The sequence below is a fragment of the Ictidomys tridecemlineatus genome, chromosome 5 (genome assembly GCF_052094955.1).
Source record: "Ictidomys tridecemlineatus isolate mIctTri1 chromosome 5, mIctTri1.hap1, whole genome shotgun sequence".
Lineage (NCBI taxonomy): Eukaryota > Metazoa > Chordata > Mammalia > Rodentia > Sciuridae > Ictidomys > Ictidomys tridecemlineatus.
In genome coordinates this window covers 180,054,297-180,079,427 of record NC_135481.1, presented here as the reverse complement: position 1 = coordinate 180,079,427, position 25,131 = coordinate 180,054,297, and the positions used below count along the sequence as shown (strand labels likewise).

General features: G+C 39.1%; 1 protein-coding gene across 17 annotated transcripts in view; it reads left to right on the top strand.

Annotated features, from left to right (window-relative positions):
* Positions 1 to 25,131, top strand: part of Mroh8 (maestro heat like repeat family member 8) — a 62,137-nt gene that overhangs the window by 32,486 nt on the left and 4,520 nt on the right. For 4 of the 17 annotated variants that reach the window (XR_013439673.1, XM_040275991.2, XM_040275990.2 and 1 more), the window contains 11 exons: positions 1,627 to 1,787; positions 5,485 to 5,620; positions 13,677 to 13,870; positions 15,273 to 15,410; positions 15,690 to 15,804; positions 16,102 to 16,242; positions 17,270 to 17,434; positions 18,143 to 18,298; positions 20,481 to 20,603; positions 22,034 to 22,133; positions 22,377 to 22,442. Coding sequence is in view for 13 of the 17 variants with exons in the window: in XM_040275991.2 (XP_040131925.2) it covers positions 1,627 to 1,787; positions 5,485 to 5,620; positions 13,677 to 13,870; positions 15,273 to 15,410; positions 15,690 to 15,804; positions 16,102 to 16,242; positions 17,270 to 17,434; positions 18,143 to 18,298; positions 20,481 to 20,603; positions 22,034 to 22,133; positions 22,377 to 22,442 (1,495 nt within the window). In the remaining 4 variants the exon portion in view is untranslated. Of the gene's footprint in view, positions 1 to 1,626; positions 1,788 to 5,484; positions 5,621 to 11,355; positions 11,414 to 13,676; positions 13,871 to 15,272; positions 15,411 to 15,689; positions 15,805 to 16,101; positions 18,299 to 20,480; positions 20,604 to 22,033; positions 22,134 to 22,376; positions 22,443 to 25,131 lie in introns of those variants that run through there. The other 13 variants (XM_040275995.2, XM_040275994.2, XM_040275993.2 and 10 more) reach the window with 12 other exon arrangements.

Here is a 25,131-nt window from a genome sequence, read left to right as displayed (position 1 = left end):
GGTCCAGAAGAGGATTTTTCTGGGGAGATAAAATTTACACATATGAGAATGCTAACTTCAATTTAGGCTCTTATGCAATTAAAAAAAATCTATAAGTAACCTTAGAAAAAGGCAGACTTAGCCTAAAATCAAGAGAATTTATCTAGATGTATCTAAAGTTGATACATCAAGAAATAAAAAAATAAGGAAAAAGAAATCATCTACATCATCTAAAATACAGAAGAACATAATGAAAGTGATAAAAGCAGCTGTCTCTGGAGGGTAGACATGGGAAATAGGGAGGAAAGACACAAGGGACCACTGGAGTTTTAGATTGTGTGCATGTTGTGCTTTGATAAAAAGAAAAAATAGAGGCTAAGGGATAGCTCAGTGGTAGAGTACTTGCCTAGCATGTGCGAAGCCTTAGTTTCAAGCCCTCCACACCACAAAAATAAAATAATAAAACAATTTTAAAATGATGAAAACCTATATTTTAACCTATTAACAAATGAAATCACAAGTTTTCAATTCCATGAATATTTCAACACAATTGATACATGTGCATTAAGATAAGTTGGAAATCAATCTACAGCTTATGTTATAATTATTATAATTTTACTCTTATTATTAATATTAAATACATAATATATTACATGATTATATGCTGTATTTAAGTTTTTATAGGTGTTCCTCAGCTGGAATGATGGGACAAAATTCCTCAGAGGCACAAAGAGCAGTCTGAGGAAGCAGGGAGAGACGGCAGTAGGATCATGAAGGTGCTCTCAGTGGCAAATCGAAGACCCACTGTGGAGGCTTCACCAGAGGATGTATTATTCTGGAGAAGTCTGAACACAGCATAATTTCTGTGACTCAACAGTGTTCAGGCAAAGACCCATCTTTCTGTTTTTCCCGTTCATGTGGTATAAGGTGGTCACAGTGATATCAGACTTCATGAGCAGGTTAAGACTATCCAGAAAGAAGAAACATGCTGCTTTCCTCTTTGTCCCTTATTTAGCAAGGAAAATCTTTAATAAAAGCCTCCAATAGATTTTTTCCCTCATGATTCATTGGCCAGAACTGCATCATATGCCCATCCTACACCAGTTTCTGGTGACTGGCAATGGAGGTGACAGCCATCTGGTGCAAGGTTGTTGAGGACAGCCTCTCTGAGGAGCTGACAGTTCCACAGAGACCTGAAGTCAGGGGTCTGGATGGGAAGAGTAGTCCTGCTTCCTTGACCTGGACGGACAGACATATCTGAGAGGAAGGTGGGTAAGAACCCCTGCCATAATCAGAGTCAGAGTGGAAAAAAACAGCTTTCTTGCAGCACGTATCTTAGTTTTATTATAAAATCAATATGAAATCACTGAGAGAAAATTAGAAAAAAATAGATAAGCAAAAAGTAAAATTAATATCCAATTAATATCCTATCACTCAGACACACTACTAACATTGTATATGTAGCCTTACAAATTCTTACATACAGATATACTTTAAATAGTTTTGATTTTAAACTTTTTCATAAAATTATTTTGTTTCAAAGTCACTTCCTAGCTTCCTTTCAGAAATGGCCACAGTACCCCAGTAACCATCAGTATCCCACAAGGTTAAGGTCTCAGTGATACTAGTAATTTCTTTTTTTTTCAGGTACCAGAAATTATGGGAATTATATGTGCCCGGCTATCCATAATCAGCCAGCCTAGAGTCCGACAACAAGTCATAAGTACTGTGAGTTTGTTTATCTCCAGGCCCAAGTACACAGATATAGTACTTAGTCACCTTCTGTGTCATCCAATACCATATGACAGGTAACAGCACCCCGTACAGCCTCCACACTAAATTGGGGTATGTAGCATATCACTGAGTATTTTGAAACTGGGGTTGCCCTAAAAAATCTAAGGATTCTCTTGTAGAGAAGGTAAGATATAGACAGTTACCTGGGAGATAAATCAGACTATAATGCATAAATGTAAGATAATCCAAAAAAGCCAGAATGAAGAGCATTCTATAATTAGATTGGACTCTACAAAAACAAACAAAAAAGGTTAATGTCAAAGCTGGGTGTGGTGGTGTATGCTTGTAATCCTAGCAACTTGGGGGCTGAGGCAAAAGGATCACAAGTTCAAAGCCACTTCAGTAACATAGTGAATCCCTAAGCAACTTAGTGAGACTCTGTCTCAGAATAAAAAAAAAAAAGCGCTGGGGATGTGGCTTAGTAGTTAAATGCCCCTGGGTTTGATCCCCTGTACTCCCCCCAAAAAAAGTTAATATCATGAAAGAAAAAAATGATAGAGGCACCATTCTAGATAAAAAGATACTAAAGCAACATAACCCAATGTATTATATGACCTTGATTGGATCCTGGATCAAAAACAAAAGCCATAAAAGAAAATTTGGAGAAAATGTAAATATGGCCTCTACACTAGATTAGTAAATTAATATAATTTGCTTAGGTGTGAAATGATATTATGGTTAAGTGGAATTATGTGCTTTCTGTCAGAAGATAGAGTCTGAAATTATTGAGGGGTGAAAATGAGGTTGGTAATTCACTTGCAGAATGACTTCACCCCAAAATAAGGAAGTAAATAAATAGATACTTTAAAAGAAGGTATAAATATATACATAGAGAAAAATTCAATTATAGAGATAAATAGACAAAATAGGTTTTTGAGCTGGACAGTTTTCTATTAGAGGCACCTGGCAGTTTCCAAAGATGCCCACAAGCAGGGAATCATGATCAGCTATTTGCTTTTGTTTGTTTGTTTGGCTTTTGCTTTTTTGTTGTTGTTCTTATAGTGCAGGGGATTCAACCCAGGACCTGCACACTCTAGGCCAACCCTCTACCACGGAGCTCCCTCTTTTTTATTTTATTTATTTATTTGTTTGTTTGTTTGTTTATTTATTTATTTTTGGTGCTGGGGATTGAACCCAGGGCATTATGCATGTGAGGCAAGTACTCTACCAACTGAGCTATATCCCCAGACCTCTTTTTTATTTTTTTTAGTCCTCCTTTTTCTCTTCCTTTTTTTTTTTTTTTTTTTATGTGTGTGTGTGTGTGTGTGTGTGTCAGGGATTGAACCCAGGGGGCTTAACCTCTAAGCCACCTCCCCAACCCCTTTTATTTTTTATTTTGAGACAGGGTTTTGCTAAGATACTTAGGGCCTCTCTAAGTTGCTGAGGCTGGCCTTGAACTTGTGATTCTCCTGCTTTAGCCTCCCAGGTGTCTGGGATTACAGGCATGCGTCACTATACCCAGCTATCCCTCCATATTTTTAACAAATTCCCCAGATGATATTTTTTACACATTAATTTCTGTGAATCATTGGCTTAAAGACTGTGTTTTCTAATTTAGACACACTCATAGCACTCTTAGAAATGTGCTGTGAACCAAAAGCATTTGAGAGCAATTCTTTCACAAGAAATAGTTTCTCAAAGTATTTTATTTAGTTCTTCAGTAATCCAGAGAAAATATCCCACTGTGAGTAAACAAAGGAATTTCTTAACATCTTCCCAGGATGAACATTCATATTCTACCATCTACTTATTTTCTCAGCCATGAGGCTTTTCATTATCCCCATTTCCTTTCTAGTCTTCACTTCAGGAGTCTTTAGGACCTTCATGCTTTGTTATTCACAGAGTAGAATTACTAAAGTAGGGAGTGAAATGTTTAGATAGTCTCCAATGCTCTCAAGTTTTAAAAGAGTCTCATGTAGATAGCTGGAAGAGCATACTTGAAAAAACCCTGTCTGTAGTACAAAAATGCCTAGATAGATTCTAAAAATAGGTGAAGAATGGATTGGGTCAAGGGGGCCTGTAGTTTAATGACAAAGTGGATTGCCTAGCATGTCCAAGGCCCTGGGTTTGATCCGTAGCACCAGAAAAAGGTGAAAAAAAAAGTTTAAAAGCATGAGTAACTCCCTTTAAAAGCAAGAGTAATCTTCTCTCCCCCATCACTTGCACAATGTTTATATAACTCTCAGGCCTTATAATAATAAAGATTTTTTTTTAAAGAGGAGAGAGAGAGAGAGAGAGAGAGAGAATTTTTTAAATATTTATTTTTAGTTTTCGGTGGACACAACATCTTTGTTTGTACGTGGTGCTGAGAATCGAACCCGGGCCGCACGCATGCCAGGTGAGCGCGCTACAGCTTGAGCCACTCCCCAGCCCATAAAGAATTTTTTTATAAGTTGAGGTCTCTGTATTGCCCAGGATGGCCATAGCTGTAATTTCAATTTGTTAATCTTTTTGAAAATAATATTACTTTTCCTTAAGAAAAGATTTCTTCTGGGCTGGGGTTGTGGCTCAGTGGTAGTGTACTTGCCTAGCATGTATGAGGCTCTGGGTTAGATTCTCAGCACCACATATAAATAAATAAATGAAATAAAGGTCTATCAACAGCTAAAAAATATTAAAAAAAAAAAAGATTTCTGGGGCTAGGGTTGTGGCTCAGTGGTAGAGCACTCGCCTAGCATGTGCAAGGTGCTGGGTTCGATCCTGAGCACCACATAAAAAAAATAAGAAGATTCAGGAAAGTGGCTAAACTAAAAAAAATAATAATAAAATAAAAAATATTTCTTCTAAGTAGGATCAAAGCTTTATTTTAGGGCTTGACCTTAGCCAATTTGAGGACCACAGACTATATTGAATAGATGTGCCTTTGAATACCTGGCATTGTGCTAGGTCCTTAGGGATCTCTAGAAGGGCGGACATAATCTCTTCCTTCAGATAGACACACACACATAGAGAACTGACAATGGCACATGTGAGACTGAGGCAACCTCTAGAAAGGAGAAGAGTGTCATGGGGCCAGGCATGGCGGTGCACTCTGTAATCCCAGCAATTTGGAAGTCTGAGGCAAGATCACAAGTTCAAGATCAGACTCAGTAACTTAGCAATACCTTAAGCAACTTAGCAAAACCCTGTCTCAAGACTCTAAAAAATTTTAAAAAGGGCTGGGGATGTAGCTCAGTAATAAAGCACCCCTGGTTTCAATCTCTAGCACCAAACAAACAAACAAACTAAGGGTTATGGAAACTCTCATGAGAGACATGGTGAGGAAGTAGCAAAGATACACAGAAGAGGTGACACTGGAGCTGGACCTTGAAGGGGTGATGGGCAGAGGAAAATTTGGGGAAGGGTCTTCCGGTTTAAGAAAATGCTGTAAGCAAAGGTAGAGGTTTTCAAAGTCCACAATTTGTTTGGCGAAGGTGAATGGTGCAGGTGGCTAGAGCCCAGAGTATGTGATGGGGGGACATAGAGGTACTGAAAGTTAGGTGAGGACCAGTTTATGAATGGCCTTGAAGTCTGTGCCCAGGCAAAGGGAACTTGATTCAATGAAACCTTGGAAGTTACCTATTATGTACTCAGATGCCTTTGATATACTGAGGAAGTAAGCAGAGAGGAAACCGTCTTATAGATTGGATCCCAGAGACTCCAGAAAGGTGGTAGTCATGATAGGTCTGGGACAAGCCACTTTCCTGAACCTTCTTATTCTGGGGTCTTTAGGTATCTGACTGAGTTGTGGAGAACCCTGGAGGCAGAGCTGCCCAGCACAACCTGGATCCTGTGGAGACTCCTGAGGAAGCTGCAGAAATGCCATATGGTGCCCACCCAGGAGAAGATGGCCTATGTGGCTGTTGCTGTAAGTCACGGAGCTCTTCCCCACTAACTTCCGCCCATCAGGCTTCCCTCCAGGGTGACCAACATCACTCAGAGAATGTTATTTTTAGTCCCTCTCACAGATGGTTTTTGTCATCCATTTTATATCTACAGTGCCTCTACCCAGGTTGACATGGAGAGAGCTGGGAGAGTGTAGGAATCCGTATGGTTTAATATATTTAAAACATTCCTGCTTCAATCTTTTTAAAAAAATATTTATCTTTAAAAATATTTATCATTATAGTGAAAGAGTAATACAACTTTTTGAAAACTGTTGGATAATATGAAAGTGTATAAAATAGAAAGCATGGGCTGGGGTATAGCTCAGTGATAGTGGTAGTACCTAGCATGAGTGAGGCCTTGGGTTCTATCCCCAGCACCTCAATAAATAGATAGTTAGATGAAAAAGAAAGCAAAGGTCCCCTTGAGCAGCAGTTAACAAGGATTGATGATAAATATTCTAGGCTCTTCAGACCACATAATAGTCTCTACTACATAGTCTATATAGTCTTTGTCTTTTTTAAAATAATAATCCTTTTAAAAATATAAAATCTTGAACCAGGTACTATGGTATGTACCTGAAATCCTAGCTGCTCTGAAAGCTGAGGCAGGAGCCCAGGAGTTCAAAGCAAAACTGGGGAGCTCAGGAATTCAAAGCAAAACTGGGGAGCCCAGGAATTAAAAGCAAAACTGGGGAGCCTAGGAGTTCTAAGCAAAACTGGGCTACATTGTGAAATCCTGTCTCAAAAATAAAAGGGGGGAAAGCAGATAGTGCATTAATGCTTTATTATCCTAGGGACTCAAGAAGCTGAGACAGGAGGATTGCAAGTTCAAGATGAGCCTCAGCAACTTAGAGAGGCCCTAAGGGACTTAGCAAGACCCTGTCTTAAAATAAAAAAATGTATAATGGGCTGGAGATGTGTGGTTAAGTGACCCTGGGTTAAATTTCTGGTTCCAAAAAAAAATGTAAAACTATTCTTGGCTCATGTCTGTGCCATTTTTCTAAAAATGAACTTTCTAGAACTATTTATACATATTTAAACATTTTTATGTATATTTGATAAACTTTTTCCCCATTTTTTTCCTTTAAATATATGTTACTTTTTAAAGTGTTTCCTGTTCACAGCAAAATTGAGCAAAAAGTACAGAGTTCCCCCAAATCCCTGGCTTCTACACATGCATAGCTTCCCTTCTTTCAGCATATACTTTTTACTGCATTTCCTCCCCTATCAGTTTTTACCTTTCTCTGATCTAAGTTATCATTATGATTTTTTGCTTTCATAATTCAACATTTGTAATCTGCTATTGTCTTTTATTTTCTCTGTTCTTATGGACTTATGCCTTTTAAAAAATTCCTATATGTCATTTTAGTATAGTATTAGAAGTTAGGACAGATAAATGTATATATTGTATCATATAATCAGTCAATAAAACTATATATATGTGCATATATATTAATATGATCATATTACACACACTGTTTGATGACTTTTTAAAAAAATTTAACAATGTATGAACTACTCCTATCCTTTTCTGACTGGATAGCCATTTTTTCTTTTTTCTTTTTTTATTGGTGCATTATAGTTGTACATAATGATGGGATTTGTTGTCAGATATTTGTACATGATTATAAAATAACAATAAAATTTGGCTGATATCATTCTCCAGTGTTTCCCCTTTCCTTCCCTTTCTCCCTTTCCCTGGTTCCCATCCTCTACTCTACAGATTAATTTTCATGAGACCCCCTTCCTTCCACCTTTCTTTTCCTTTTTCTTCTCTAGCTTCCACTAGAAAATGTATGATCCTTGACCTTTTGAGTATGGTTTATTTCACTTAACATGATGGTCTCTAGTTCCATCCGTTTTCCTGCAAATGTCATATTTTATTTTTCTTTATGGATGAATAGATAAATGTCTGCTAAGTCCATTTGATTTCTAATATCTTTCAGGTCCAAAGAGTCTTTCCTGAGTTTATGTCTGAATAACCTATATATTTGTGAGAGATGTGTGTTGAAATGATTCAGTATTATTGTACTGGGATTTATCTGAGTTTTAATTTATGTAATTAGGTGCACCAATGTTTGGGGCATCAATATTTACTATCATTTTATCTTCTTGTTGGATTGTTCTCTTTATCAGTATGAAATGACCTTTGTCTCTCTGATTATTTTTGTTTGGAAGTCTGCTTTGTTTGATATGGGAGTAGCTACTCCTGCATGTTTTCTGGCCTCATTATTGCATGCTATATAAATTTCCATCCTTTTAATTTCAACGTGTGTGACTGCCTTTGCTTGTAAAGTGAGTCTCTTGCAAACAGCATATAGTTGGGTCTTGTTTTTCAATCCATTCTACCAGCCCTATGTCTTTTAACTGGAGAATTGAGACCGTGTATATTCATTATTATTATAGAGAGAGGTTTACTAATTCCTGTCACTTTAATTTATTTCTTTTCTTTTTTTTTAAAGAGAGAGAGAGAGAGAGAGAGAGAGAGAGAGAGAGAGAGAGAGAGAGAGAGAATTTTAATATTTATTTTTTAGTTTTCGGCAGACACAACATCTTTGTTTTGTATGTGGTGCTAAGGATCGAACCCGGGCAGCATGCATGCCAGGCGAGCGTGCTACCGCTTGAGCCACATCCCCAGCCTACTTTAATTTATTTCTAATATCTAATTTGGTCATGTTTCTCATTTGCTTAGCTACTCTTCAAATGAAATTTTTAAACTCTGGGATTTTTTCAATTTCTTCTGCATGGAGTACTTAAGTAGTGTTGGCTTATTAGTCATGAATTCTTTTAGTTTCTGCTTATCTTAGAAGGTTTTTATTTCCACTTCGATTTTTTTAAATTTTTTTTAAGTTGTTGATACCTTTATTTTATTTATACCTTTATTTTATTTATTTGTATGTGGTGCTGAGCATTGAACCCAGTGCTTCATGCATGCTAAACAAGCGCTCTACCACTGAGCCACAACCCCAGCCCCTCCACTTTGAATTCTGAAGGATAATTTTCCTGAATGTAGCAATCTTGGTTGACAGTTATTTTCTTTCCAAACTTGGAACACATCATTCCAAGCCCTCCTGGCTTTCAAAGTTTGTGCTGAGAAATTAGAAGTAGTTCTTATTGGCTTGCCTCAAAAATGGGACCTGATGTTTTTCTCTTGAGGCTTTAAAAATTCTATTCTTGTCTATATATTAGGCATTTTAATTATAGTGTGTCATGGAGAGGTTCTTTTTTATCTTCTCTGTTTGGATCTTCAGTGCTTCCTTTATCTGGATGTCCATCTCATTCTCAAGGTTGGAAATTTTTCTGTTATTATTTACCTGAAGAGGTTATCCGTTTCATTAGCCTGTATCTTATGACCCTCTTCAATTCCAATGATTCTTTTAAAAAAATATTTATTTTTCAATTGTGGTTGTACCTTTATTTTATTTATATGTTTATTTTTATGTGGTACTGAGGATCGGGCCCAGGGCCTTGTGTGTACTAGACAAGCACTGTATCACTGAGCCACAATCCCAGCCCCTCCAATGATTCTTTTTTTTTTAAATATTTATTTTTAGATGTAGTTGGACACATGTCTTTATTTATTTATTTTTATGTGGTGCTGAGGCTCGAACCCAGGGCCTTGCACGTGCTAGGCAAGTGCTGTACTGCTGAGCCACAACCCCAGCCCCCCTCCAAAGATTATTTTATTTTTTTTCCTCCAATGATTCTTAACTTTGGTTTCTTAATGTCCCAGAGTCTTGTATATTCTAATCATGATTACATGTTTTCTATTCTTTAATAATGTCTGAATGTTCAAGGCCAGCCACTTTGTCTTCAAGCTCCGAGATTCTCTTCTCAGTATGGTCTACTCTGTTAGAGAGACTTTCAACTGAACATTCTGTTTATTGTGTCTTTCATTTCCAAAATTTGTTTGGCTCCTCTTGAATATTTCTAGCTCTTTATTTAATTTCTCATTTATTTTCTGTACTGATTTCCTTAATTCATTCAGTTGTTTTCCTTGTCCTCTTGTAATTCATAGATTATTTTTATAATCATTCTTTTGAATTCTTTATCTGCTATTTCATCCACTTCAATATCTTTGGGTCAGTTGCTGGTGAATTATGAACTTTAGGAGACATAATGTTACCTTGTTTTTTAATTTTTTTCATATTTCTTGTATTCCTGTGTTGAGTTTTATGCGCCTGTTAGAATGGATTTCTCTTCCAATCTATGCGTGGGACCCTTCATCGTAGGTGTGGTATCCACACCTTTGATTTAATTCTGTCTGTTTTTGCAGTAGGAGTAGAGGTCCATTAGGGGACTTGGGGGCCCAGGTGCTATTTGAGGGCCCATTCCTACTTGGGGCACAGTAGTTAGTGTGGGTTTTGTCTCTACTATTTTTTGTATTAAAGTATAGCTTGAGTGTGGCTAATTTATGTGTAGAGCAAGGTGCACTGTCTTTTGACTGAGTTTAGTTTAGCAGCAAAGTCTGTATCTTTTGAACTTGTAGTGTCCCTGTAACTTCCCAGCACCTCACAGACTAAAGAGAAACAAATAATAGCAACAACCAATGCAGACAAATACAGCATTACAATAAATACTTGGTACCTCTCTGACATCTACCACACTAACTACCACAAAACCAGGAATGGTGGAGTCAGCAGTTGCCCATAGTAAAAGTAATAAATAACCATGAACTAGATCTGGCATTAAAGTAAACAGCAGGTGCCAACCATATCATTTACGGCAGTATTTAATTGCAACAACCTGAATGTCAGATGGAGTTTTGTAACAACCTGAATGGTCAGATGGAGTTCTATAAACCAAATAGTTCTAAAAGATGGTAAAAATACAGTTCCTTAAGAGAAAATAAAATGTGATAGGAAAGTATAAGAAAGTTTAGGATATTCAAAATGTGAACAGAGAGCGGGGCATGGTGGTGCATGCCTATAATTCTGGTGGCTAGGGAGGCTAAGGCAGGAGGATCATGAGTTCAAAGCCAGCCTCAGCAAAAGCGAGGTGCTAAGCAACTCAGTGAGTTGAAACACAAAATAAGGCTGGGCATGTGCCCCTGAGTTCAATCCCCAGTACCAAAAAAAAAAAAGAGAGAGAGAGAGAGAGAGAGAGAGAGAGAGAGAGAGAATGCAGAAGAGATGCAGCAAGTGATGATTATAAAGGAGGAGGAAAAAAAATAACAAAAATGAAGTAAAAAGAGAAAGAGAGAACAAGAGAATTTGTCTGTTAGTGGGAGAAGAAAGAAGATAAAAACAAAAATAAACCAAAAACCCTGGCCTTCAAAGGCAAGGCAAAGAAAGATAACTAATATAAAAAAAAATGAGGAAAAAAAAGAAGCATATATGTGTATGTAAATATGTCCATAAAACACTCAGCACAGCAAGAACACCCAGAAAAGATTCTTTTTTAAAAATATTTTTTTAGTTGTCAATGGAGCTTTATTTTATTTATTGATATGTGGTGCTGAGAATCGAACCCAGTGCCTCACACATGCTAGGCAAGCGCTCTACCACTGAGCCACAATCCCAGCCCCCAGAAAAGATTCTTAATGAAATATTAAAGAATCATCTCCACTGAAGTGGTCAAAACCATCAACAAGAATGACAGGTCATGGCCTGTGCCCAACTATCCTTCTCTGTTTCTTCGTGGGCTATGTGCTGAGAAACAAAGAATAAGGGCTGGGGGTTGTTAACCTCTTCCTCTTTTTGTGTTGCTCACCAAGCTGCCAGTTGGATTGGCCTAAAACTGAAGCTCTCAGCTTCCCTTCTCACCAGGATAAGGTAGGACGGCATGTTGATTGGAGTTTTGTCTGCACAGACTAGATCTATGCACTTCCAGGGCAGGGCTGCTGCTCCGTTCTTTGAGGGAAGTTCTGGTGACTGGGGCTAATCAAGCCCTAAGAGCTTTGTTGGGTGGTATCTGCTCTGGAGAGAATAGATGAATATACCCCTAGGGCCAGGCAGAGGCCTATCTCTGCAGGGAGTCAGGATCTTGGCAACCTCCCAAGAATTCTACTTGTGGAGCAAGGAAACCAGTCTTCCACCAGCTTTGCTGCTGCTGAGTGTTTACCCACCTGTTCATGTGAGCTGCCAGACTCACAGGGAAAGAAGTTCAACTCCCCTTCTTTTTCTGACTTGGATCCACCTAGGTACAGTCTTCTTTGAGCCTCTTTCACTCATGTTCTGCTATACACACCCTAGACCACACTGTATGCTCTTGCTGGGGCAGTATGACAATATTTGCTGTAATCTCCTGGGCTCCCACAGCAGCAAGCTGAAGTGTGGCCTCCTTGGGATGACTCCTGCTTCAGCTCTCTGCTTGCCAGTTGAGAAATACAGATTACCTGTCAAACACCAGTTCACTGTTTCAACCTCTGGATCAGCTAAGTTCAAGCTGCTTTTCTGATCTACAGGTTTTTCCATACCAGGTCTGTGCTTTGTGTTTCTGTCTGTTATCCCCCCCCCCCCCCCCCCCCCCCGTGGGGAACCAGTGTACTACTGCTACTGCTGCTGCTGCCACAGCCAACTTGGCTCCAATACTCTTTCTGGTTCTTTGTTCAAGACACCCAAATTTCTGAGTCTCTAAGACACTATGACTGTCCAATATTGAATTTTAGTGACATCTCTCTTTCACCCACCTTGCTGAGCAACTGTACTCCTGCTGCTTGTGTCCCAAGCCATGGAGCAATAGGAAATGCAGCCTTCCTCTAATTCGCCATCTTGAATCTCCTGGATAGCTATTTGTTTTTAAATAACTTTTTGTAAGATAGATTTTATAAGGTATAGAATCTTCTCATTGTTGTTTTTTGTGAAAAAAAAAAATTTTTTTTTTTGAGATGTGGTCTCATTATGTTGCCTGGAAAGCCCTGATCTTCCTGCTCCAGCCTCCTGAGTGCTGGTACTGTAGGCACAAGCCTAACTCAAAATCATTCTTAATTATCAAATTATTAGTGAACATTTTGATAATTTTCACACTTTTGCCATTAAAGCAATGCTACAGAAAACTTAATTGTGTGCACATAAATAATGTCATATATATTCAATATTTTTTTAAGAGAGAGAGAGAGAACTTTTAATATTTATTTTTTAGTTTTCGGCGGACACATCATCCTTGTTTGTATGTGGTGCTGAGGCTCGAACCCGGGCCACAGGCATGCCAGGCGAGCGCGCTACTGCTTGAGCCACATCCCCAGCCCTCAATATTTTCTTAAGATGAAGGCCAGTAGAGGGGAATTCTAGGTCAAAGGTGGGCATGGAGCTGCTACCTGTATTCCTAGCTGGTCCTCCCGAGCACTGTCCTTCCTCCAGGTGGCATGAGGAGGCCTGTTTCGCCTCACACCACACTGAGCATTGCCAGTCTTGTCGTTGTTTTCTCACTGTTAGGTGAGAAAGGAACATGTTTTAATAATTTTGGTTTTGGCAGGTTAAATGTATGTTTTTAAATGGCTGTTTTTACTTCATTTGTGACTTGTCTGTTCATGTCCTAGACACCAGTGCTTCTCAGAATTAATATGACAGTCACCAGGGATTTTATGAAAAATAGATACAGAGGGTCTTGGGTGGGGCCTGAGAGTCTCCATGTCTAATCAGCTCCCAGGTGATGCTCCGTGGCCTGGACATTGAGTAACAAGCCTGTGTAGTTTTTCTTACTGGAAAGAGCATTTTATATACTAATAATACATTGAAATCAATACTTTCTTGGGCTATTTGTCATCTAGCCTTATGATAAATTTTGCCCTGGTTTTTATCTGTATGTAATCAAGTATGGGAATTGTTTCCTTCATACTTCTGGATTTCAAGTCTCTTTACTCCTTGGTGACTTTGAATGACCCCTTTCCTCACTGCCATGTCCGATACCAGGAGGATGGTAGGTCCAGAAACCATATTCTGTTGAAAGAGGGTTTGTCACGGAAATTCAATATTGGACAGTCGTAGTGTCTTAGAAACTCAGAAATTCAGGACTCTTGAACAAACAGAAACAAAGCAAAAATGAGGAGTAGGGCTCGCAGGTGCTCAACTCTGCTCTGTGCCTTTTTTACCACAGGCAACGTGTGCCCTTTATGAGGTGTTCATGGGAAACAGGCTTCGAGCAGCCATGCTCCGACTCTTTCCTCAGCTTCTCATGACACTGCTCATCCAGATCCACCACAGCATCGGCCTCACCATGTCTGATGTCAACATCCCAAGTGGCCTGTACACTACAGAACAGGAAGTGTCGACGGAGGTCACACCTTTGTGGTACAGTCCATTATGATTTCATTATCAAGCACTGGGTGCTGTGGTGGACATGAGGATAGCCAAGATGTGGTCCCAACTGTGAGGGAGCAAACAGCAGCCGTCATGAGACAGGGATGAAGTGCCCAGGAGCTGTTCTGGGCGTTCATTGGTTGTCCTTAGTTTTCCTGGAACCAGGGTACTTTTGGTTATGTGAGTCCACATGCTCTTAAAAATTGTAGCCTTTTGCTGATAAATCGAGTAGAAACAGAGACAAACAAAACAGCTTGAACTTACCTCCAAATCTGTACTGACCCAGTGAAACAACTCCTTGTTTCTGCTTTATTGCATAGAGAGAGATTTTTAGTTCCCCTTTAGGGTCTCAGTAGAGATTTCTTAGTGTTGCTGTGGGACATGAATTTCTTTCAGAGAATGTGCCATAATGTGAAATCTGTAAGATCACTTAGTCAGTTGATCCAAGTTCTTGTTCTCATTCATCCATTTAACCCAGAGCAACTCCACTGTTCTCTGCCTCAGCCTCCTTGCCTGTATGTGGTGTCAGGCAAAGTGGCCTCTGAGGACCCTTCCAGCTTTGAGATTGTCTGATGCCCAGTCCAGGATACCAGTTCAATGAGTAGTTTTTGTTTTGTTTTGTTTTGTTTTGTTTTTTTAAGCAGTGGGGATAAATGTTATGGGGTATAAATTTTATCTCAATAAAGATTTTTTAAAATATTTAATTTTTATTTGTAGTTGGACACAATACCTTTAGTTTTATTTATTTTTATGTGGTGCTGAGGATCGAATCCAGGGCCTTGCACATGCTAGACGAACACTCTACCGTTGAGCCACAACCCCAGCCCATCAATAAAGATTTTTTTAGCATCCCAGATCATTTGTTTTATCATAGATTTCTTTCCAAACTCCTGGGGAAACAAAATCTACTTAGGTTTCTTTTTCATTTTCTTTTGTGGTGCTAGGGATTGAACCCAGGGTCTTGTGCATGTGAGGCAAGCACTCTACCAATTGAGCTATATCCCCAGCCCTAGTTAGATTTCTTTATGCAAGAATTGTCTTTTGGTTTATCTAGTTTTTCTTCTATTTTTATTGATACATTATAATTATACAGAATAGTGGGGTTTGTTATAACACATTTATAATGCAGATAACATGATTTGATCAACTTCATTCCTTAGTATCTCCCCTCTCTCTCCCATCCTCCCTTCCCCTGGGCCCCTTCCTCTACTCCAGAGAATTTGTTTGAAGCCCTTTCAAGTTGTTAGAGAATTGAGAGTCTTTGGGCAATCTAGCAGAGGGAGAAGTAGGGTCCAGCAACTCTGCAGGCATGGCCCTCCCCAGTGAGAACAGAGTGACTGTGTGCTTACAGATTGGCAGGACCTGTTCTAGTCACTGTCTTTGTTTGACTTAGCTTTGCTATTCAGGCTACAAAGTCTCTCCTCCTCAGAACATTGTGCTGGCAGGAATTCCACATCATGGAAAAGAATAAAGGATGGACTCTTCTGGAAGAAAAAGATCACCATCTTCAGGGAATATCGCTCCTTGCCAAGTACGGCTCCCTTGTGGTGCGCACACACCCTCCTGCTCTAATCAGCATTGCTTTAGCTGTTGTATTCCCTTTAGTTTCCACAGTAACTAAGGCTGGACAATCTGCTCATAAGTCTAGGCAATGTCTAGACTGTCAGGCATATTTTTCAGAGATCCTGGTCCTGCCATAGCCTCCTATCTACCTGAGCTGGGCATCAAGTCCAGAAGGCCCTGCTCTGAGAAAATGCCCTTGGTGTGGGAGCATGTTGGAGGGTCATCCTGTTGGTGTTGTGTTTTGCAGCGCATTGCTGGAAAGAAACCAACTCCTTGCACATAAAGTCATGTACCTGTTAGTGCCTTTTCTAAACCGAGGGAATGATAAGCATAAACTCACATCTGCAGGCTTTTTTGTGGAGGTAAGTCTCATTCCCTGGTGCTGGGTTCAGGAAGCTATAAAGCAGCAATGCCTGCCTTCCTAGGCTACACCCAAATTTTTCAGATTCAAGCCTACTGAAATGGGTCTCTGCACTTTAATTATTGGGTATACTTTATGTATCTGCAACGTAAGCATCACCCTATAGTGTGTGTGCTGTATCGTAGAGATTTCAAACTAAAACATACATTTTGGAGTTGGTAGGAAGGTAGCTTATTTTATAAAAAAAAAAAAAAAAGGCTTCAAGGTCATTTATTTGGCTGATTTTGGGTTCTTTCAGCTTTTCCAGAGTCCTGTGGCCAGGAGACTGCCTAGTAAATATTCTACAGCCCGCTTGAAGGACTGGCTGAATCATGAAAATGAGGCCTTTAGAATTCTTGCCTTGAGGGGACTGTGCAATCTCATTAGACACCAGGAAATGGTAGGAAGACCCCAGATCACTGATTATTAAGTCATAAATAGAATACCCCCAAAGAGATACCCAAAGAACTGAAAACAACTTAAGAAAAAACTTGGGAAGCCTTGGGACAGGAGCAGGTGGAGAAGATCCTTGAATTTTATACCTAGGAAATAGGCTAGTACTTACTATTAGAAAAGCAGCTAACTATCTTAAAGGCCAAGTCACATACATTGATAATATGTGAAACCTGCAATTTGTGTGGAGTTATACTCATTATTATAATACCATAGACAATATTCACATGGCCCTTATGCCTTGTACCATGTTGTGCAGTGAAATACTTGGGATAGGCCTTTGATCTACTGCCAAGATGCTTGTCATCTAAGACAGATCACTGACATTCCTGTTGGAAGAGATCTCATTTTCCATAGGCCTCACTAGAAAACTAGGCCTTACTCAGAAGAGTTGACTAACTCAGGAGGCTTTAATTTTGTCTCTTGAGTTCTATTCTTCTATTCAAAAGCATATGTATATATCTAAAGCAAAAATGTCAGTGGTTAATAATGCTTATTTTGGTTGATAAGATGCATTAGTATTTATTGTTTTATTCTACTTATTTTTAAATATATATGTTTTAAAATTGAGACTGCTTCCTTTTAAGAATTTCAAAAAAGTAGAATCTCAATTAAGAATGGGAAGATCCTCAATAAATTCTGCAGAATTCCTGCCAAGGAATCTTTCAGACTCTGTTTGGAGACCTTCTGCACTGTGCCCTGAGCTAACATTTCACTTTCTCTCAGTGTTGGGAGAGCTCTCAACAGGCCAGGGCCATGACTCTGGACCTCCCTCACCTAGTCCTACTTCTGTCTTGTGAGGCAGCTCACTACCGCTTCACCAACTCTTATGCATCTCAGGCCTGCTAGTACTGATGGACTGGCCATCATGCTCCCTTTACATGAATACCCAGTGAAGTTGAGAGCCCTCTCCCTTTGGTACCAGATGGCATGCCACCAGGAGAGGTGGTGATGTTCTCCCTTTGGACACACAGAGGGAAGACATCAAGAGCCTGTTGCCATGCATTTTAGACAGCTTATATGAAACCGATGAAAAGATTGTTTTGTTAGCCATTCAGATTCTCCTGAAGCTCGTCAGGACAATGGATTTTACTACGCTGGCTGCCATGATGAGGACACTGTTTTCCTTATTTGGTGATGTAAGATAATAGAGAGGAGGGACTTTCCCTAGGCGGGAGGGTAATTGCCATAACAGAGAGTAGAAACTGGGATAGTAATAAGTATGTTCTATTTTATATAGAACTTTTTACTTTCAGAGCACTTTTCAAATCTTTCAAGACCCTTCCTGGTAACCCATGATGTGGTAGGGTGGTGTTAATGTTAATTTTTCAGATTAAAAAAAAATTGAGACATAAAAGCTTGCCAAGGTATTACCTTGCTTTGTGGGATGGAGAAAGAGTTTGTATAGGATAAAACATTGTCTTTGCTTTCAAGGAATAATAAGACTTGGTCAAGATGATGGACTGTAATCATGTCCTTGTCTCAAATGCCAACAATTTTCCAAAATGAAATACATGGAGCATATTGACCAGCATCATTGGGACAGTAAAATATGTCAAGGCTGGGATTTTGAATATAAGTAAAACAGCTTGTGTGAATGGTTAATACCAGTATCAGACATAAGCTTTGACAAAAACAGGTAGGACTGTGCCTGCTTCCCACTTGTGGAGTGAGAGGACAAGACAGACTGCAAACAGCAGTTCTGGCTTGCTCCATATGTATTGCCTCCAGCTGCACTGCAGCTAAACAGCCCCTGTTAAGACTGGCATTCAACCCACCTGCAGTTTTTATAAGCTGAGCATGAACATGTTCATCAAGTTGCATCCTTCTGGCTGTTTCCTTCATAGGTGAGACCTGATGTTCATTGTTTCTCCATGACCCTCTTTGGAGCCGCCATAAAGTCTGTAAAGCACACAGATAAGAAGGGTGTGGAGAACCAGGTCCTGGACAGCTTGGTCCCACTTCTTCTGTATTCTCAGGATGAAAATGATGCAATAGCTGAGGTAATACCTGCTGTCAACTTCCTTGAGTCCCAAGGAACTCTAAATTCACAGCCAACTCTGCAAAAAAGGATTCATGTCTTTTGAGAGCAGGGACTTTGTAGTACCATCTTTGTTCTCCATTTTCTCTGATACAGTGCTACATTTCAATTATTTTGTGTAAGTGAATTGTGTGAAACTTTTACTCCTATTTTTTAAGTATTAAATTGTGGCCCTCTGTGGGTAAGAATGATATGCTAGCCCTCACTGTAGCCTCACACTAGTTTTCAGCCTAACAACAAGCCCTAAACATAATACCCAAATCAACAGACTCTTTTTTTTAATGACAATGATAATATTCTGTCATCTTTCTTTTTTCACTTCAAGAACTGCCTCATTATTAAGACAAATAACTTGGTTGAGGTTAGGTCAGTGAGAGTAGCCTTGCCAATCTGGAGAAGCCATTATTTCCCCTAAATCTCCTGAGAGTATTTGCCATAAAAATTGTGGTTTTCCATGTAAACCATCCTCTTAATTGGGTGGTGGGTGTGAAGTTGAAATGTCATTCTTTGTAGTTCTGTCACAACATCAGAAGCCAGTCTGTCCAGTCTATGGTGCTAACTATGACCACCAGTTGCAGCATCCCAGGGAGTTGTATCTAGACCACAAGTATTCTGGAAAAATCCTGGGGCTCTCTCCTCTGTAGGCTACCCTTTACAGAAATGGAAGTCAAGGATGCAGGTCCAAAAACAGATGTGAGATTGTGGGCCCTAGCACCTTGGTGTGGGGAAAGGTTTACAGTTGTATAATCATAATATGAAACGTTTCAAACCCCAAAAAGCAGTGAAGCGGAACTTGCCAATCAGGTGACAGGGAGTATGGCCTGGGAAGTTTACAGCTCTTATCAATACCACACCCTGCCCTGTCAGCCCTTGGCAGTTAAGTTTAATGGGCTTATTTCCCTTCAGACAATGAACAACTTCTAGCCATTCTCCAAAGCTCCTCAGGCTAAGCAGAGGGGAAGATATGTAACATAAATCAGGTTATGAGTCACTGGTACAGAGATCATACTAAGCACCCATACAGCAACCTCCATGCTAAAAATAAAATAGGAATAAATTATATATCTTTCCCTAACTGAATTCCCTCAAAAGTGTCATCCTAAATTTGTTATCATTCCTGCGTTAATATTGCTCATGTTTTAAAACTGTATATATCGTATCATTCTCTATATCTTTCAGCATTTTGTTTAACATTGTATTTATGAGATTAAACCATGTTGTAAAACTCTAGATAATTTATTTTCACAGCTGTATGAATTTCCATCAGATGAGTAACCTATAACTTATCCCCTTCTTCTATTCCATGCCATGGAATAGACATGAAATTTTTCAGATTTTCATTATTACAGCACTACAATGAGCATTCTTGTATATCTTTCCTTATACACATGTGTGAGAATTTCTTAAAGGCATAAACCTAGAGGAGGGTATCTTGATATCTTTGGTTTACCAGATTTTTACAAATCACTAAACAAAGCAGCTAAACTACCTTGAACTGTTAAGATGAGCTCTGTTGCATTTGTGAAGATAAAAAGGTGCCATCTGGGTCCACTGAACTAATTTTTTATTCCCATCTATCCCCATAGGAATTTTTATGCCCAAATATCTAGTGGGCCTGGGATAAAATACTTGCTTGGAGACTCATCAGAGATGTTGTATGGTCCCTGGGCAGCATTTGGAGAGCAGTGAACTAGCAAAGAGGCCTACTAGCTAAATCAGTACTTTAGTTTCTTCCAAATCAGAGATGCCCCAGGCTGTCACAAAGTCAAGAGTTACACTTCCCCATGTAGAGTAACAGAAAAATGACTTAGGTGTGGTCAGTAGGGTTGGGGTTTCTGTCTCTAGAGCATGGTAATTGAGAATCCCTGTGGAATCTCAAGTCTGCGGAGCATGCCTGAAACCAGTGATTTCTGCATCTTCCCCTCAACCCTGAGGTTTTATGGATCCCCTCAGGGACTCTGGGGAAGTTGGAGGAGGAGAACAGCATTTTGGTTCCTTGGCACCCCTCCTCTCACTCCACACAGGAAAATCCTGAGTTATTCAGCTTTTCTCATTGAACTTTGGTGTCTGTTTTATCAAAGAAAGATTACCTCAGCTTAAAAAAAATGTTTGGAAATTCTGATCTATGATCATCTTTTTCACAGGAGAGCCGGCGAGTCTTAACCATCTGTGCTCATTTCCTGAAGTGGAAGTTGCCCCAGGAAGTGTACTGCAGAGACCCCTTGTACATCAGACCTACTGAAGCTGGAAAAATCTGCAGATTCTTTGTATGTGAGAAATAATGGCTTTGTCACCTCTTCAACATGTCAACATACCTAGTTTTCCTGACATGGTTTTTAATGGTAGAATGTGACATTCAGGAAATATGGCTTACCACTTTCATGCCAGCACATGAATCTCTAAAATGTTTTAAACTGTAGATCTATTTTTCTATAGTTTTCTCCCAACTGAATCACAAATTCACTTCCTCTTACCAACCTTCTTCACAAATTAGACTGGTAAACTCTTAGAAGCCCACTAACCTGGGTCTGGGGTTATAAGGTCAGGCTGATAGTTTTGTTCAGAAAACTCCACATGGGCTGAATTGCAGTGGAGTTATATATTCCCCTTACAGCTGTCTCTCATCCTTCCTGGATATGGTAGATCATCTTATTCCCCATTAAAGCATGTTTAGGGGACCCCCCCAACCAACGGTTGCCATGCAGTATAGCTGTAGGCATGATGGCAGCATGCCATTGGCTATGGCACTGGGCCCAGATGGCACCTTCTCCCTCACAGATTCAACAGAGCTCATCAAAGGGACAGGCTAGAACCAGCGAAGTTCTGGAGGGTCATTCTTGGTTTTCTAGAAACTGATTATAAAACTACTTGGATTCTACTACAAAGTCCCTGGGACTGACTATTCCTAGAAATCGTCCATAGGTTTAACTTGTTTAGGACCAGGAGTGGTCTCCTCTGATCAGGCTGGCAGGAACCCCCAAGAACCCTTGTGCAGGCTTTCCACTAGGGATTCTCTCTGACCTGCAATCAAACCTATAGCTTGATGCACTAATGATAGTATTTGACTACAAATTGTTCATGTTAAATCATAAGCTCTATGAGAACAAATTCCTGTCCTCAGCCTGTCTCTCAGGTGCCTGTCCTTGTAAGAGATCCCCTGAAAGGTATATCCATTCACCCGATAAGCAAAACACATCCAGTGTGCAACAAGCCATGGAGAAGCCAAGGTTTAAAACCCAGTTGGGAGTCTGCAAGCTAGTAAGGGAGATGAAACCTGCAGAAATTAATAGAAACTCAAAGTGGAAAATGACTTGTGCCAAGAAAGGAGCATCTGCAAAATGCTCAGAGCAGCATAAGGTCAGGCAGGTAAGCGGTCAGGGAAAAGGTGAAGGAGAAGCTTAGAAAACAGAATCCAGGGAAGCTAGGATGGCTTTAAAGGCATCACAGCATGATACACAGCATGATACACAGCATGAGTTGGGATGGGCAAGAGATTTTCAGAGGATTTAGCTTTGTATAGGGGCTTGTTACCATGGCATACTTTCGTAATCACTGATAGTGTTCACTAGTTATATCAAGCACTCTTGTACTCTGCCTCTGTATTTGATATAGTCCCTTACCCTGCAAACTCTGGTGATACTGATCAAAATATGCTGCTACTTCACTGCTTTGTACTCTTATTTTTTCCCCTACTTAGGGAATAAAATGCAGGGGGAAAATTAACATCTTAGCCCAAACTCTGATGTACTCCAAGAATACAAAACTTCCCATCAGAAGAGCAGCAGTCTTGTTTGTAGGTACAAAGAAAATTCTTTCATTTCTATAGTCTGTATTTTGCTAAATTGTGTTGTTGTGCATCCTCATTTTTTTTAAGATGGCCTTGAAAATATTTCTAGGAGAAAGGAGCTATGTTACCTATATATAAATATCATACACTTGGAAGTCTGGTTTTTAGAATTTATTTAATTATCAAAAGGCCAATTCTGCCAGCTGCCCGGATGTTTTAATGATAATAACTCACTGACTTTTTCTTTGTTTAGGGCTTTTGTCAAAATACATGGATCAAAATGAGCTCAGTATAAAGGGCACTGACTGGATTCAGAATGGTAAGTGATAACACTCCTTGGATTTGGGATGCACCCATATTTTGGAAGGTATCTGAGCCCATGACTATGGGCAGGCAAAGCTGAGACTGTGGCATCCAAGGATCCTGACAAAGCCATTGGTGACCTCAGCTGAATGACAGTCTCATTCTAGTCCAATTCCCCCTTTAGGGAAAGACATGACCCTATTTATCTGGAAACTAGCTTTAATTAACATCTTGGGGTCAGTTCCTAAATTTTTCTGCCAGGAAATAAAACATTACCTAGAAATACAATCTTAGTAAATCTTATGATACCTCACAAATACCAGAGATGATTTCAGCACTATTATCGATAAGCAGTTGTCCTATAAGATGTGGGACTTGGCAGTAGAGATGTTTTATAGTCATATAAGGCAACTGTCTGCAAATGCTTTTGGAATTTTCAATGAGTAAAAATTTTCTTTAATTGTACTGATCTGCAGATTTAGTACTCTAAGAATTATTTATTGCCACTTAAGAAGTAGTTCTATAATTAGAAAATGCCAGGAAATGCTGTCTCACAATTCAGAATTATTTTCTTGAAAACCAAATTAAAATCCTGAACATTTCACTACTTTTAAAATAAAAACATATAAGTAGCTAAATGTGATGACACACCTGTGATGCTAGCAACTTGGAAAGTTGAGGCAGAAAGATCACAAGTTTGAGGCCAACCTCAGCAATTTAGTAAGACCCTCAGCAACTTAAGAGGGATCTCATTTTATATATATATATATTATATATATGTGTGTGTGTTGATATTTTAAAACTGCTCAGAGACTAAAGTCTATTTAAGAAAATCATGCCACTCTTAAGATTTCCTGTTTCTTCATAGATATCAGAAAGAAGGAAGAAAAGAACCATGCAGATTATTCTATGGAATAGGATTCTACATGGCTAATTCTATCTGTTTAAAAGAAAATTATTTCTAATCTAAAACATTGGGAAACCAAAGTTCCTTTTCCATTCAAAAGTTAGTTATATAGAAGATTTAGAGTATGTATATAAAGTTATATACATATATATAATAGGATAAATCATTTGAAATTATCAAATTGTAGGTCAAAAAAGAGTCTCATATCAGCAATCTCATGTGGCTTAGCCTAGTGAAACAACCTCACACATTCCTCCTTCCCTTGTAGTGGCTTCTCTGCCAAATAGGCTATTTGACAGGACATAGTGGCTTGCAGCTGTCGTCCCAACTATTCAGGAGGCTGAGGCAAGAGATGCCTTGGAGCCTGTAAGTTCAAGACCAGCCTTGGCAACATAGCAAGACCCCAATCTCAAAAAAACAAAACAAATCAAAGGAAAAAATGCGGTATTCTGATAGTCGTGTGTGTGTGTGTGTGTGTGTGTGTGTGTGTGTGTGTGTGTGTGTGTTGCTTAGGATTGAACCCAGGGCCTTGTTTTAATATATGTTTTTAATTGTAGGTGAACATAATACCTTTATTTTACTTTTTATGCTGAGGATCGAACCCAGTGCCTCACATGTGCTAGGCGAGCGCTCTACCACTGAGCCACAACCCCAGCACCCTCGCATAATAGTCTTTTAAAAATAAACTTATGTTATTTACCATTGGTAATTTTAAAGCTAAATTTAAACAGAAAAAGGCAACAACAATTTAAATATCAATTTAAACTGATTTATGACAAATTAAGTTTCAATTATTTCGTTCAAAAGTTGATGTCTGAATTAAAAAAAAATTTAAATTGATGTCTGCTCTTTATGTATTCTTTTGAACATGTAGACACAAATCTAAGTGCAAAATATTGTATGTATACTTTTTTATTATTATTTATTTTTATGTGGTACTAAGGATCGAACCCAGTACCTCTCACATGCTATGCAAGTGTTCTACCATTGAGTTATAACCCTAGCCCTAATACAAACTCTTTAAGAAACTTAAAAAAAAAAAAAAAAAGGTGAAATCTTCCATTTTGGAAATAAACATGACAAATCTATTTATTTAATTATTTATTTTTTGAAGAGAGAGAATTTTATTATTTATTTTTTAGTTTTTGGTGGACACAACATCTTTATTATTATTTTTTTTTAATGTGGTGCTGAGGATCGAACCCAGGCCACATGCATGCCAGGCAAGCACGCTACAGCTTGAGCCACATCTCCAGCCCATAAACATGACAAATTTAAAGGCTAAAATTCTACTTAAGACATTAAAACTCCAAACCATAAAGAGGATGTAGATTTTTATTTATTTTTATATTTTTTACTTTTTAGTACCAGGGTTTGAACCCAAGGGCACTTAACTGAGCCACATGCCTAATCCTTTTTGTTTTTTATTTTGAGACAGAGTCTTACTAGGATGCCTAGAGTTTCAATAAGTTGCTGAGACTGGCCTCAAACCTACTATCCTCTGCCCCAGCCTCCCAAGTTGCTGGGATTACAGGCATGCACCACAGCACCTTGCTAGGACTTTGCATTTGCATAGAGAATTAGATATTAATAAGGATACTGTGGGCACAGTGGGATACACCCACGGTGGTACACATGTATTCCAGTGACTTGGAAGGCTGAGCAGGAGGATCTCAAATTCAAGACTGCCTGGGAAATTTCAAAATAAAAATTAAATGGGCTGGGGAGGTATCTCAGTGGTAAATCACCCTTGGGTTCAGTCCCTAGTACTGTAAGAAAAGCCTCTCACTCTCTCACT